Here is a 15,519-nt window from a genome sequence, read left to right as displayed (position 1 = left end):
AGTGGTATAAGATGCTTCCTTGCAAACCCTGCCAGCCTGTGTTCATGTGTCCAGCAACCATGTACAGCCAGACTCAAAAGTGGCCCTATGTCTGTGGTTTCCAACATGCCTATGATAATAGGAGACTGAGCCAGGAAAATTCAAAGCTCACAGTCCAGCTAGGTTGATGTAGATTTACAATGGCAATGGAAAATGTCAATAAGGTGGAGCAGAAGAGCCTAGGTATCTTCTGATCCTCTAACCTTCACATGTGCACCATGGCATGGGCAAGCCCATACATACATACCAATACACACAGATACACATTTAAACTATTAAAGTATGTAGTAGGTAATATTTAACATTAATAATTGATGAAGTATTTCAATAAAAGGAACAGACCAATTCTTCATTAATAGAGTTTATATAAATGAATGAACATCAAGAATACAGACTATATGCCATAAATATTTCATATTTATAGGAATACCATCTAATGCAATTAGTTCTTAGCAAAATAAAAGTAAAACACTAGGGAAAAGTATTACTTGTTCAATAAATATGATCATGAAACTAATGAAAAGTAAATAACATCTAAGTGAATTCAAAAAACAGCTACATTTAAAACTTTTACAAATATTAGCACAACACATACCTGCAAACCACTAGTAACAGAACAGATTCCAGTTAAATACTTCATGATAAAATGAAATATTTACTGTTAAGATACACAGTGTTGTAATACATTAGGTAAAAACAATTATAAATTTGAAAAATATATTTAAAATACACTAAAATAAAGAGAACATTAAATATATTAGCTTTATGGAACACTATAATCTCATCCTAAACTTATCTATACAAAACTATATAAAAGTCATTAGAAATTTTCTTTAAAGAATAGGAAATATTGATGCAAAGGTACTGCTTATATGAAATATATAGATATTTTTGGAGCAGTTTGAAAGTTAATTGCTTGTCCCCTTCTTTTTTTTTTTCATTTAAATTCTAACTGGAATATAGCTAAGAGTATTAACAAGTATAAAAAAATGTAGCTAAATTTCTAATGTAAAACCATTATCAATACAAATTGATAATGCTCAAATGACTTATAGAAAACAAAATGAACTATGGAATGCTTAACAAAAATCCAATATTTACAAAATGAAACACCCCTTTCTTAAATTTGCCATTTAGCTCTTAAATGAAGTTTTAAAACAGCATACAAGTATACTCAAATAATCCAGCACAGCCTTATGTTTACAAATTCTCCCCTAGACCATACTGAAAGAAATATTAGAGAGTTATTATTAAGTAGAGTTCTATGTAATTTTTGATTTATTTGCAATGACGTTTCTGAGTGGGTAAACTGTATTGCAGGGGTCTATTATGGTTAGGTTAATGGGAGGTTTTTACTTTAAGGAGAGAACATAAGAATGGCCAAGTAGGAACAACAATGAACCCTACAACATAACAAAAGAGCATGCTGGCATTATGACATGTAAAACTACACAATGGCACACATCTACACTGAAGTTACAGTTATAGGGACTATTTTGGGTGTGTTGTCTTACAACATACAAATATATAATTTAGGTTAAATACCATTATAAAGGCAACAGCCCTGGGAAAATAGTATGTTTGTTTTTTTCTGAATCTCAATATGCTAGCATTCCAAAACAAATCAATGGGATTTTATTATTTGTTCAATTTTGACTATTTTTAAATTGATGAATTTTAACTCCTCTAAGTTTTTTATTTCAGTAAAATATAATGTATGATATTTTATATTTTAGGATAGTTTATTTTTTATAATTTGAGTGACAGCAATATTAAAAATATGTGTATGAAGAGAAAGGAATCTTTGAGAACATCCAATGTATTAACTCCACTATTTATAATCTTTTTGAATATTGATCTTTAGGCTGCAATTTTTCTTTTCTTATACTACAAACATTTCAGTTCCATACACATAGATTTCTCTAATAAGTCTTCAATTTGACTTAGCAAATGCTTGTTACTATGTGTTTAACTATCCATTAATAATGCAAAATTATGAGGAAGAGAATTTATTGAAATTATGAAACAATAAGTCTAGTAGTGACAAATGTTGACCACATAAAAAAGCCATTTAATGGCTTTGTGTTTAAGTGTGATTCCTGTACATGTATGATGGATGATGGGGGCTGAGACCACCTGAGTTTGAATCTCACTATCCCATGTAAACAGTTCAATGTACCTTATAGATAGAAGAAAAAACTAACGTAATATGGATACTAACCTTATGTAAACATTCTTAGCACCAAATATACTTTCTATGAAATGAAAAATGAGCAAAATGAAAAAAGAAGTAAGAAAAAAAATTCAATGCCATGGTGATTATCTTTGTTACTCATCGAAATGATGTAAGCCAAACAGTAAATATGAGCCAATTATTAATTTGTAAATTATTCTATTTCTCGTAGAATCCATTACAAATATCTAATATATATACATATATGTTTTATGCTGAAGATTATTTATTTCAATTACATAGCTATATGTAGATTATGTGTTATATATTATATGTATTGGATTCATAGGACTCTGTTGAGTTTCAAGAATGATTTTCAGTTATAATTTTGAACATAAGTTTTAGCATTGTTTGCTGAATACACTTCCCATAATGAGTACAACTTTCTAATGATATAAAATTAGGAGACATTGGGACTTTAATGTGCCATTGTGGATCCATTGTCCATTAAATGTTGAATGTAAACTTAAGGGCTGTTTTTAAATCTTTACATGATAAAATTTGTCTTTGCCATTGAGACATTCTGAATGGACTCTGGTTAGAGCTAGGAAAGTGAAAAGCCTAGTCTGGGATCTAGCGTGTGCTGAAGTGAACCACTGTTACAGAGAACTAAGGGCAACCAAAAGGTCCAAGTCAGAATTCTCGGGAAATATGCAATGGAACATGAGTAGTAAGGAAGGAATGGGTGATGTTGCAGAGGTACCATTAGTAGAATTGGGATGTGGGAACTAATCCCAAGAACAGTTTCAATGATGCTTTCTGCTTTAAATTTAAGAGATTTGGTGATGAAATGTTCCCATTAAAAGAAAAGAGATGAGAATGTTTTTTTTTTTTTTTTTTTCCAGAGAGAAAGTGTAGAAAGTGGGATGTAGAGCTAAGCCCTGAGAACAATAAGATTTCAACATACATTTGTTTTTGTTGCTAGTCATTCATGAGGAAATAACTTAGATGTGATGTTGGAATGAAGGTATTATCATGGAGATCTTTCATAAAAATGAGTAGGAACAAAACAAATAAAAAAGTGAAAAAAATATGTAATGCTTAAAATAATACGTCTTCAATAACAATTTTGAATAAAGGTAAAATAGATATAAAAAATGACATAGGGTACTCAATTTAAAAAGAGAAAAGTCTTGGGGCTGGAGAGACGGTTTGGTGGTTAAGTGCTTGCTTGTGAAGCCTAATGACCCCGGTTGGAGGCTTGATTCTCCAGGACTCACATAAGCCAGATGCACAAGGGGGCAAATGCATCTGGAGTTTGTTTGCAGTGGCTGGAGGCCTTGGCATGCCCATTCTCTCTCTATTTATCTGCCTCTTTCTCTGTCACTCTCAAATAAATAAATAAATTATATATATATATATATATATATATATATATATATATATATATATATATATATACACATAACTAGAAAAGTCTAAATGCTTATTTGGTGAGGTCACTGAGAAGTGTTCAGGGAAAGGACATGACTTATGGTCAAGGGCTAGTAGCATAATATACATGCAATATTAGTAGTCAAGTGTGTCATCAACTGGTCACTTTATGCATTTTATCAATTGGGCTTTTTACATCTATTTTATATGGCAGAAAACATGAAGCAAGTATTTGCTAAATCCTCTAAATTCATTCAGTTATTGAGTGACAAAATAGGACTAGGACAGAGCCCTACAAACTGAGAATTACTCCTGGGAGCCACATAAACAGCAACTGTCATCCCTAAAGGCGACTGGATGTTAGGCTACAAGAGACAAAGAGACACATAAGACATCTAGCTTCACCACACAATGTGACTTAAAAGGGAAGGTGGAAGATAGACAAAAGGAAATGAGAGGATGCTTTGCAGAGTATTAAACAAGATATATTTATGGGGTGGAAGAGAACTAATGTGGGAAAAGAAATTACAGACAGAGAAATAAAAATGATGGAGGCCCTACATTATGCAATCCCATGATCAATATCTAAAGAAAAATCCTTTTGAAAGGGTGGAAAAAGAGGAATAGATTTAAAGTTGAGATGGGTAACCATACAGTCAAAACGTTTAAAATTGCTACTGAGAAGAATCAATGGTAAAAATCTATGGTAATATGTCAGCTATTTCATTGGTTATGTGAATCAAAAAGGATGAAAATCTCACCATATTATCTGTGTGAGAAAAATGAGAGTACACCATAGGGTTGGTTATAGAAAGGGAAATGTGAAGTTGTTGTTTTTAATAACCCTTCCCATACAGCTGAACATATTATTACAATAAAACTACTATCCCATTGTAGAATATTTTTAGTTCTAATTATACTGATTATCCCCTATGTTACTTTGCATTTCCTGACCCAACAGGGGGAAAGAAAACAAAATAATCCAAAATCTAGATAAGAATAAGGCTCTGCAGTTCACATAAACCCATAGTGGATTTTCATTACACAGGATGTGACCATCACAGCTGAATCCCACAGGCTCTACTGGTTTAGTAACACTCTTGTGCTCAGGATCATGTCACTGTTAACTTTTAACTTTAGTCTGGACCTGACTTGAAATGCATGTTGTGTATTTCAGTGGAATTTAGAGTAAAAAGTATATGAGTGGCACATGTTTATCTCAATTCTCTGAAAGTCATTCAATCAAAAGAAGATACAGTACAAATACAGCATTATCTTGGACTTTCTTCCTACATACTTTTCCTCTACATGCAGGAAAAAAAGCCATTTTAAATCCTTTGACAAGTATTCTTTCATATAGAAAATAAGATGCTTCTATTTTTGTCTTTGAATTTAAAAATATCACACAAAGTGGGGATTGTGATGTTCTTTGCTTTTAACAACAGTTAGTGCTAGAGAAATGTCTGTGTCTTTGCATAATAGTACTTTCTGGTTTTGAAAATGTTTGAAAACTTGAACAATGTGAGTATTTGCATCTATATCCTAGTTTAGCCCACCAATTTCCTGTCATTAAAACAAATTAGTGGCAAATAAGCAGCAAAAGCATTCAATGTTTTGTATATTATTCAGAAATGAAATAATGCAAATTCAAACATAGCTAGATACCTCTGAACAAATCCTCATATAGGAAAATTCTACCTCTGGTTCAACAAGTCTCACAAGTGCAAAGAGCCACCCAAACTGTCATTCATTGCACGTGGGCATGCAAACTGATACTGCCACTTTGGAAGATAGGTTGGCAATTTCTCAGAAAACTATGTATATAGGGAGTGATCATGTGGTCATTGGTATTTGCTTCAGTGAATAGAAAAATTTTCTCCATACAAAAACACATGCATGGCATTTAATGGATGTTTCTAACAGTTTTATTGATATTTTTGTAAGCTGAACATACCAAGATATCCTTCAGAAGGTGAAAAAGTTAAAATGGAGCAAAATTGTTGTCATTTCAGTCAATTAGTTATTTTCTAGTCCTGAAGGAAACAAGATAGCAAGCTATGGAAAGATATGTAAGAAACTTCAATGCATACTCATAAGTTTTTTTAAAAAAGCCAATATGAAAAGGTTGCATACTGTGTGATCCCAGCAATAAGACATTCTGGAAAAAGCAAAATGATGGAGATCATGAAATGATCAGTAGTTGCTATGGAAAAGGGACAAGTAAGGGTTGACAGATGGAGAACAAGTTTTTCAGGTCACCAAAGGCATTTTGTATGATGTGATATGGGTGAGTATCTATAGCTATATATTTTCCAATATCTGTGTAATTATTCAACCTGCTTGTGAAATACCGCCTTTGAGTCATGTGCTCTGTTCTCAGGAGTTTACTGCTGGTAAAAAGGCAACACAGGGAGCATGATGTCCATACTGAGGAAAGCTGCCTACAGAAAGTTGGCAGAGGGTATGTAGAAATCTGGAAATTTCTACTCCACTTTGTTATGAACTTGAAGATGCTTTTAACTTAACTTAGAGTAACATATATGTAAAATCACTGAAATGTTTTACTGTGTAGTAATTCCCACTTTGCTTAATTCTAAATGTTTAAGTGTTATGATTTCTTTATTAAGCTATCAATTAATTAAAATTATATGCATCAAAATGTAGTGAATTAATTATTTCTATTATCATTGTGACCAAAATACATAAGAGAGCAATGTAAAGGGAGAAATTGAAGCAGGCCAGTTACCTCATGGTAGCAGTGGATAGGAACTTAATAAAAAGTCTCATTCTTCAGATTTCTTACCACAACTACTGTGTTTGTCACACATATATGCATGGATACAGGTGTGTATGCTATATGTTATGCTATGTAGTTATAGGTGTAATTATTCATTCCAGTAATATTCTTTCTGATTTGTCCTCATTGTGTATCTTAAAATATTATCTAAGAATATCTTTCACTTTTTATTTAATCATAAGTAACTTGTTTTGTAATGTCTGAGTTTTAAGAATTGTTTTTCTAAGAGATAGCTTTTCAATTTTGTTTTAGAAACCTCATTGGCAATTTCATCTCAATGAGAACATTTTTTTCACATGTATTTACTCATTCCTACATAGAGGTATGACTGACTACCCCAACATGTCTAGTACTCTGGGTTCCAAAAATGTATCTTTTTGTTTATTTCATTATATCTCATGTTGAATTTTAATCACATTTAATTTCTAAGTCAGATACAGGCTTGTTGGGTTGGATTGCCGTATCTGTGTCAATCCCATTTTTTTTTAGATACAAGCATCTAATGTAAAATAAATACATACAAATATTTATATTATTAAATAGATAAAATCAATAACTATATAACTCAATACATATGTTTGTATGTATGTCATATATATAGGGGGAAGTACAAAATTTCATGTCAGAATGTAGACTTCCACTTTGTGGTTCCCAGTGGTGAATCTGGCCACATTCCCTTGTTCCTTGTTATATAACCTGAACTGGCACTCAGCTTGAGTCTAGCTCAGAATTCAATATCCTACTTTATTTCTGATATTCAGAGATATATTTTGTTAGTTAATAAATCATGGTTTATTTTCTTTTGCTACATATGATTATCACTTCTGTATGTTTTAAACAGTACAGAGGGTATTGTGGTGGGAACCTATAGTATCTTCCATAGACTAAGGTGTTTGAACCCTTGGTCTCCAAATATTTGTATGATTAAAGAAGGTTGTACAACATTTATGAGGTGAGCTTGTGAGGAAAGCATGGCACAGAGGTAGGTCTGCCCGACTTTATGGTATGCTTTCCTTCCTTGCTGAAATGTAGTGTTTGAACTTGCCATGCCTTTCCTCTATAATGGGCTATTTCAATTCAAAGTGTAGGGCAGAATACATTTCTTTAAGTTGCTTCTTTTCAGTTATTTGTTATTTGTTCACTACAATAAGAAAACAAATAATGCAGAGGTAATTTATTAAAATTATTTTCTTATTCCTTCAGAAAGATACCATAGTGCAGTCCCTACTCAAAGCAAGGTCCTTTGTGAAGAGATATTCTGTAATGTTTATGATTATATGCCAATTAATGTAACTAAGCCTTTCTTGTCTTCTTTATAAAAAAATGTTAATTTACCAAACCTTTAGAACTAACAATTGGTGATGTATGTGTAAAATAATGGCCACTGAATAAAAAAATATATATTCATTATAAACTGGTGAATATTCAAAGTAGTATTTGAAACATCTTTTAAGATAAGCACTAAGTCTTATTTTTTTCTTAATTTTTTTTTGTTTATTTTTATTTGAGAGTGACAGAGAGAGAAAGAGGCAGAGAGAGAGAGAGAGAGAGAGAGAGAGAGAGAGAGAGAGGGAGGAGAGTGGCACACCAGGGCGTCCGGGCATTGCAAACTAACTCCAGACGCGTGCGCCCCCTTGGGCATCTGGCTAAGGTGGGTCCTGGGGAATTGAGCCTTGAACCAGGGTCCTTAGGCTTCACAGGCAAGCGCTTAACCACTATGCAATTTCTGCAGCCTTAATTTTATTTCTTGAGTAGTTCATAAAGATTTTCAAACTTGTAAAACTAAGTATTTAATTAAAGTAAATACAAATTCAGAAGTGTTATAAATATATTTCCATTTCAATTCAATGTTTACTTGTATGGTTTATTTTAATGTCACTCATGCTCACAAAGCTCTACAGTCACAATGAGTATGAATTTGCACATTATGAATTCCAAAGATCGATACACTGTGATCCATTGTAGCAAGAGAGAGATTTAGTTATGAGCAGAAAGATGGTAAAATCTTACATTTTTACATTTCTATTTTGAAAAAGAACATCAGTTTTATAATTATTCTATGTTTAGACATTAAATTGTGGTTTACTTGAAAACAATTGTTTATAAATACTTGATATTATTTTAGCAAAACTATAAAATATATTGTCCAAGTCCAAAATAAATACACATAAAGGCATATTTAAAATTTCAATATCCTAAAGATATACAAATATCCCCCTCATACTTTAGATCTTTCACTCTGGACTCGAAAATGGATCTTTTTATTTTTTGGTGTTGGGTGTGGTAAGATTTACTTCAAAACAATGTTGGATTCGTTCATACTTCATCTCTCAGTCATAAAAGGCTGAATGGCCATGTCTGTTCCCATCCCATGTTTTTTAGGCAAAAGCAGCTAATATATATATTCTTATGTGTCTATATGTCTGCAAAAGTAGACATAATATATTTTATTATATGTTTTCACTTTTTTGCAAAATATCAATAAACACCAGACTGTGATATAATGCAATCTCTTGAAACTTATTTTAAATATATTATTTATTTTTAACAATTCTCTGGCTACCTTTTCTGCATGAAAAGTAAAAACTGATTTTACTGGGATCATAGCTCTTAGAGCTTATATTAATACAAAGCTTATTTTAAATATTTTTCAAGGATTTTCTTCTAAAAATATTTTAATTATTTATTTATATGAGGGAGAGTGAGAGAGCCATATAGAAAGAGAGAGAATGGGTACACCAGGACCTCCAGCCATTGCAAATAAATTCAAGATGCATGTGCCACCTTGCACATCTGGTGTTATGTTTGTACTGGAGAATAGAACTTGTGTCCTTAAGCTTTGAAGGCAAGGGTCGTAACTGCTGAGCAATATCTCTAGCTCTTAAATATTTTTAATTAACATATAATAGTTGGACATAATTATGAGATACAGTATGGTATTTCAGAATAAAGTAGACACTGAATAATGTTCAGATTATAGTAAGTGGCATATTTCTTACCTCAAACATTGATCATTATTTTTTTAGAAGTTTTTACATATATGTATGTATGTATGTATATATATATATATATATAAACAAACACACACACACACACACACAGAGAGAGAGAGAGAGAGAGAGAGAGAGAGAGGCAGAATGGGAACTCCAGAGCCTTCAGCCACTGCAAATGAACTCCAGATATGTGCATATGTGACTTGCCACGTTTGTGTCACTGTGCATCTGGCTTACGAGGGACCTGGAGATTCTCACATGACTTCTTAGGCTTTGCAAGCCAATACCTTAATTACCAAGCCATCACTCCAACCCCAATCATTTATTTGTGTTGGTAAAAAAATCAGAATTCTCTCTACTAGTTCCATTGTTCCATTAAATAAAGTTGATTATATTATTACCTGACTGATCTGTAGGGCATTAGAAGTTATTCCTCAAATCAAACAGCCCAGAGGCTGTTAACCATCAACCCTAATCACTTTTCTAGCTATTCTAACTATTATTTATGAAGTTTACATTTTATCCTTCATGAAAGAACTCTAATCTGCTCTAAATTATTCTAAAGTTAAGAGCATATTTTAATATTTAAACTCTGATTCTTCCATATTATTTTACATTTTATTTTAATTCATCTAATAAAGTCTTGTCTATTAACAGTTTGTATATGCTAAAAGATATTTACTGAACTTAAAATATAAAAAAATTAAGCTATATTCACAAATTTAAGTTTTTTTTTAGAGTTAATACTAGATAGATTTATGACAAATATTGTTTGAAAATGACTTTTCCAGAGAGGCAATTCAATGTACTGTTAAAGACACAGAATTCTCCATATGATTCATTTCAATGATGATAGCAACAGACTCTAAAATAGATGAAATATAATAGTATATATTAATTGCATGTCTACATTTTTTAAAATATTATCATCAAGTATAGAGAGGGAAATATCTTAGTGAAATGTCAAGTGGAACTTAAGGTATGTACAAAAACAAAATGGCAAGGCATAATAATAGAGTATTCTTATGAAATTAAATAATATAAACAATGACACTCAAGATATATCATTTTTGAAAGATAATGAAGACCATTACAATGATTCATGAAATAACACAATAACATGTTTGGAAATAGTTTTAAATAAATGTGTCTATTGTGTGTCTTCCTCCTGGTATCTTCATTACATTTTGATTGGTGGACTGTCTCCAGAGTGATAAGCACTTACTATGAGAGAGTACACATATCTCTTCTTGCACTCTGAAACCTAATTATCTGGTTTCATATTTCAATTCTGCCATGCTGACCATATGATTTAGATCAAGTTAACATTTTTTTCTCCTCATTAACACAATAGTGATAGACCTGTGTGAGTATTGTTATTCTTTCCAATATGTATTTCCTACTATTATCTTTATGTAGAGAATATGAGCAAAGCTACCAAAATATAAGAACTAATTTTACAAGGTAAGGTAAAGATGGAAGATGAGCCAAAAGAATTCCATATTGAGGGAATTGAAAGCAAAGGTGAACCCAATGTTTTGCTAACCTGTACTCCGGCAGGAAAACTTGGTTTTATGATCACACAACCGTATGGTACCATTGCAGCCTTTTTCATCACTACCGTCTTCACAGTCCTTTTCCCCATCACAGCGCCACAGCTCAGGTATACAGTTTCCATCAGGATGGCACTGGAACTCATTCTCATTACAGCCAGGAGGAGAATGAATCTCTTAATTTGAAATGAGAGAAAAAGAGGAAAAGGGACAGGGCAGGAGATAAATTGTTACTTGATAATTCATTTTATATTTTTTTTCAGGTAAAATTAAGATGCTAGAGATAATGTATGTTTTATTTCATTTAAATACAATTGTGACTTCTCCGTAGAGAATTTTCTTCTTTAATTCATATTTAAATCACTAAAGGCTACAACATTTGTTTATAGTAACTAAAAAAATAGGGTATAATTTAGAAAACAAAATTAAGTGTATCAGGTGGGATTCATCCCAGGAACACCGGGGTGGTTCAACATATGGAAATCTGTCAATGTAATACATCATATAAACAAGGTTAAACACAAAAACCACATGATCATTTTGATAGATACAGAAAAGGCCTTTGACAAAATGCAACATCAGTTCTTGATCAAAATATTGAAGAGAATTGGCATGGTTGGTTTATATCTTAACATAATAAAGGCAATATACAAAGCTCCTAAGACCCAAATAATACTTAATGGGCAGAGACTGGAAGAATTCCCATTGAGATCAGGAACAAGACAGGGGTGTCCACTCTCACCTCTGCTCTAAAATATAATACTGGAAGTCCTAGCTCAAGCAATATGACAGGACAAAAAAAGTAAAAGGGATACAATTTGGAAAGAAAGATGTTAAATTAGCTGTATCCACTAATATGACATGATTCTATATGCAAGAGACATAGACTCTTGAAGGTGATTAACTCCTATAGCAAAGTAGTAGGTCACGAAATCAATGCACAAAATCTGTAGCTTTTCTATATGCAAATGACAAAGATACAGAGAAAGAAATAAAAGACATGGTCTCATTTTCAATAGCAACAAAAATAAATAAATAAAATAAAATACCTGGAATAATGTTAACCAATGAAGTAAAAGATCTATACAATGAAAATATAAAAATACTCAAAAAAGAAATTGAGGAGGACCTGAGTAAATGGAAAGACCTCCCATGCTTCTGGATAGACAAAATTAACATTGTAATGATGGCAATCCTACCAAAGCCAATATACAGATTAAATGCAATTCTAATGAAAATCTCAACATTGTTCTTCACAGAGATAGAAAAAAATGATATCAAAGTTCATATAGGAAGGCAGAAATCCTTGGATATCCAAGCATATCCTCAACAAAAGATACACTTCTAGAGGCATCTCCATACCTGATCTAAAGCTGTATTACAAAGCCATACTACTACTACTACTAATAATAATAAAAGCATGGTACTGGCATAAAAGCAAGAGTATAGACCAATGGAGTAGAATTGAGGATACAGACTTTGGGACAAGCAAATACCACTACTTGATATGTGATAAAGGCCCTAACAATATAGACTGGGGAAAAAAGACAGCATCTTCAACAAATGGTGCTGGCCAAACTGGATAACCATATGCAGGAAATTGAAACTTGATCCACACACCTTGCCATGCACAACAGTCAAGTTCAAATGGATCAAAGACCTCAACATACGATCAGAAACTTGGCTAGTACTGGAAGAAAATAGAGGAGGAACTTTCCATGATGTAGGAATGGAAAGAGATTTTCTGAACAAAACCCTAGTAGCACAGGGTCCTAAACAGTTATCCAACCAATGGGAGGACATGAAGCTGAAGAGTTTCTTCACAGACAAGCATACAATAAGCAAAGCCAATGGATTACCCACAGAATGAGAGAAAATATTTGCTGAATATCCATCTGACAGAGGCTTAATCTCTAGAATCTACAAAGAACACAAAAGCCTAAACAATAAAAAGTCAAACAACCCACTGACAAAATGGGGCAAAGAGCTGGATAGGCAGCTCACAGAGGAAGAAATATGAATGGCAAACACACATTTAAGAAAATGTTCACTATCCCTAAACATGAGGGAAATGCAAATTAAAACAACTATGAGATTCCATCTTGCCCCAATAATAATGGCAAACATAAAAAAATCAAATGAAAATAAATGCTGGAGAGGATGTGGAGAAATAGGAACCTTCATCCACTGTTGGTGGGAATGTAAGATGGTACAACCACTTTGGAAAGCAATATCGAGACTCTTAAAAAAAGCTGACTATAGACTTACCATCAGACCCAGTTATTCCCTTACTGGGCATCTACCCTAAAACCTTCAAGCCTTAGTCCAGAGAAATTTGCTCAACCATGTTTATAGCACCTCAATTTCTACTTGCTAAGAGCTGGAATCACCCCAGATGTCCATCACTAGAAGAATGGATAACTAAGATATGGTATATCTTCACAATGAAATTCTACACAGTGGTAAGAAAAAATGATACAATGAAATTTGAAGAAAAATGGTTGAATCTGGAACAGATCATTCTCAGTGAACTTACCCAATCACAGAAAGATAATCGCCACATAGTCTCACTCATCTACAGCACCTAACCTGAATCTACCTAAGACGCTGACATACCCAGCAAGCATCTCAAGGATGAGACAACAGGGTGGGTGGCAAGGGAGGGGAGGGCAAGGGATGAGGTGGCGGACGCAAAACTAGACCCAAACGTCAATGGTACCATAAAATTCTATATCCTAAAGAGCAGACCAAATGGTTGAACCTTCACCAGGCCCTTAGAGGGAACACCTGAATCACAAGGCACTGGAGAGGGTATGATGAAGACTGACCTTAATCTTCTACAGCCTCTCTCTCTGTGTGTGTGTGTGTGTCTGTCTGTCTTTTCTCTAACTCTTTTATATTAGTTATCATTTCCTTCCCTCTCTTAGTGGGCACTGACCTGTAACTCACAGTACCAGCAGGTGCCTATCATCCACAATGAGCTTTTGATCACAGAGGCCTACAAGGTTTACTGAAAGAATGACAGATTTGATGACTCACCAAAGGTTAGTGGTAAGACCCTACTGCTGAAGACACCATATGTGGTTCGCATATAACATGGGGTGACATGGCTGGAAGCTAGAAGAGAGTCAGTCCCCAGACAGTCAGCGCATCTAGTGCCAGAAGGTGCTATATGGGTGACGGGGGGAAAATGACCAAGATATCCAAGGTACTCATAGTCTAACCTACTCATCAGCAAATAACCTGTTGGGATGCTCATACAAGTGCAATAGTGTCCCACAGCCATGGTGGGAAACCAACTGCTCTTGATTTGGCTAACTGATCTCCTGAGTGAAACAGGACCCATAGCCAGGAAACATTTCAGAACCATATCTAAGCATGAACCCATTCTCTATTACCAAGCTAACACCAATCATGGGCTACAAGAGGGCCTACACCTATCAAATTCTCTATAAAAATAAAAGGGTTATCCCATTTCTCTTGTGCAAACTTTACTCTCCATTGGAGAATCTGCTTCTCTTTTTCAGATATACACATATCATAAGGAGAGAACCACCCCGTCACTCCTCAAAAGGGCCCCAGCTGAAACTAAGAATAATTGGCAAAACAAGCAACGGTGCTATTTTCTTGCTGAATCTGGAACCAGCACAGGGTGAAGGAGAGCAACACAGAGAACAATCAACTCCTACCAAATCAGATATCCAGACACAGAGGCTCCCAACACCTCATCACTGAAGCAGACCCCAAATGAACACAACATAATAGCTCAGGGAAATTTTGTGGAAGAGGAGGTGAAAAGAATCTCAGAGCCACACATTGGGTCATGACACACAGAGCCATTTCCTCCTACCCATCTCTGTGGGCTAACTCCACAATGCATGACCCATATACCTCAATAAGGAGGGCCAAGGAGGATGTGGTAGTACATGGAATAGGCTAATAATGGTACCAACTTGACTGTATTCACTGAGTACAAAATAATTAATAAAAAAAAAGTATCCTCATGAACATCCAATCCTAGATGGTAAAATATTTTGTCAATCATGTTTATACATATCTCCACTGAGTAAGTCCTGCTCTTGGTCATTCTATACTCCCCCAGATATAGTACCTTCCTAGATACACCTTACCTATTAATATCCTTTATCTAAGACCCACTTTCTTTTTCTTATTATTAATTAGTTTTGTACTCAGTGAATAAAGTTAATTTGGTACCATTGTTAGGCTCATACATGTCCAACCTGCTCCCCCTGGCCCCTCCTTGTTGAGGTATATGTGTCATGAATTCTGGAGTTAGCCCACAGTTATGGGTAGGATAAATGTCTCTGCATATCATGACCCATCATGTGGCTCTGACATTCTTTCTGACCCCTCTTCTGCAAAATTTCCCGGAGCCATGTTGTGTTCATTTTTGGTCTGCTTCAATGATGAGGTGTTGGGGGCCTCTGCATCTCTGGATCTCTGATTTGGTAGGAGTTGAATTTTCTCTGTGTTGATCTCCTTTACCCTTGTGCTGGTACAGTTCATCAA

At 34.0% G+C, this 15,519-nt stretch overlaps 1 protein-coding gene across 2 annotated transcripts in view; it reads right to left on the bottom strand.

Moving 5' to 3' along the window:
* The window catches only part of Lrp1b (LDL receptor related protein 1B), a 2,087,209-nt gene that overhangs the window by 754,128 nt on the left and 1,317,562 nt on the right, over positions 1-15,519 (bottom strand). For both annotated transcript variants that reach the window (XM_045147485.1, XM_045147484.1), the window contains one exon: positions 10,983-11,165. In XM_045147485.1, the coding sequence (XP_045003420.1) occupies positions 10,983-11,165 (183 nt within the window). The remainder of the gene's footprint in view (positions 1-10,982; positions 11,166-15,519) is intronic.

The sequence above is a fragment of the Jaculus jaculus genome, chromosome 4, assembly GCF_020740685.1.
Source record: "Jaculus jaculus isolate mJacJac1 chromosome 4, mJacJac1.mat.Y.cur, whole genome shotgun sequence".
Taxonomy (NCBI): Eukaryota; Metazoa; Chordata; class Mammalia; order Rodentia; family Dipodidae; genus Jaculus; species Jaculus jaculus.
This window is presented reverse-complemented; position numbering and strand designations above follow the sequence as displayed.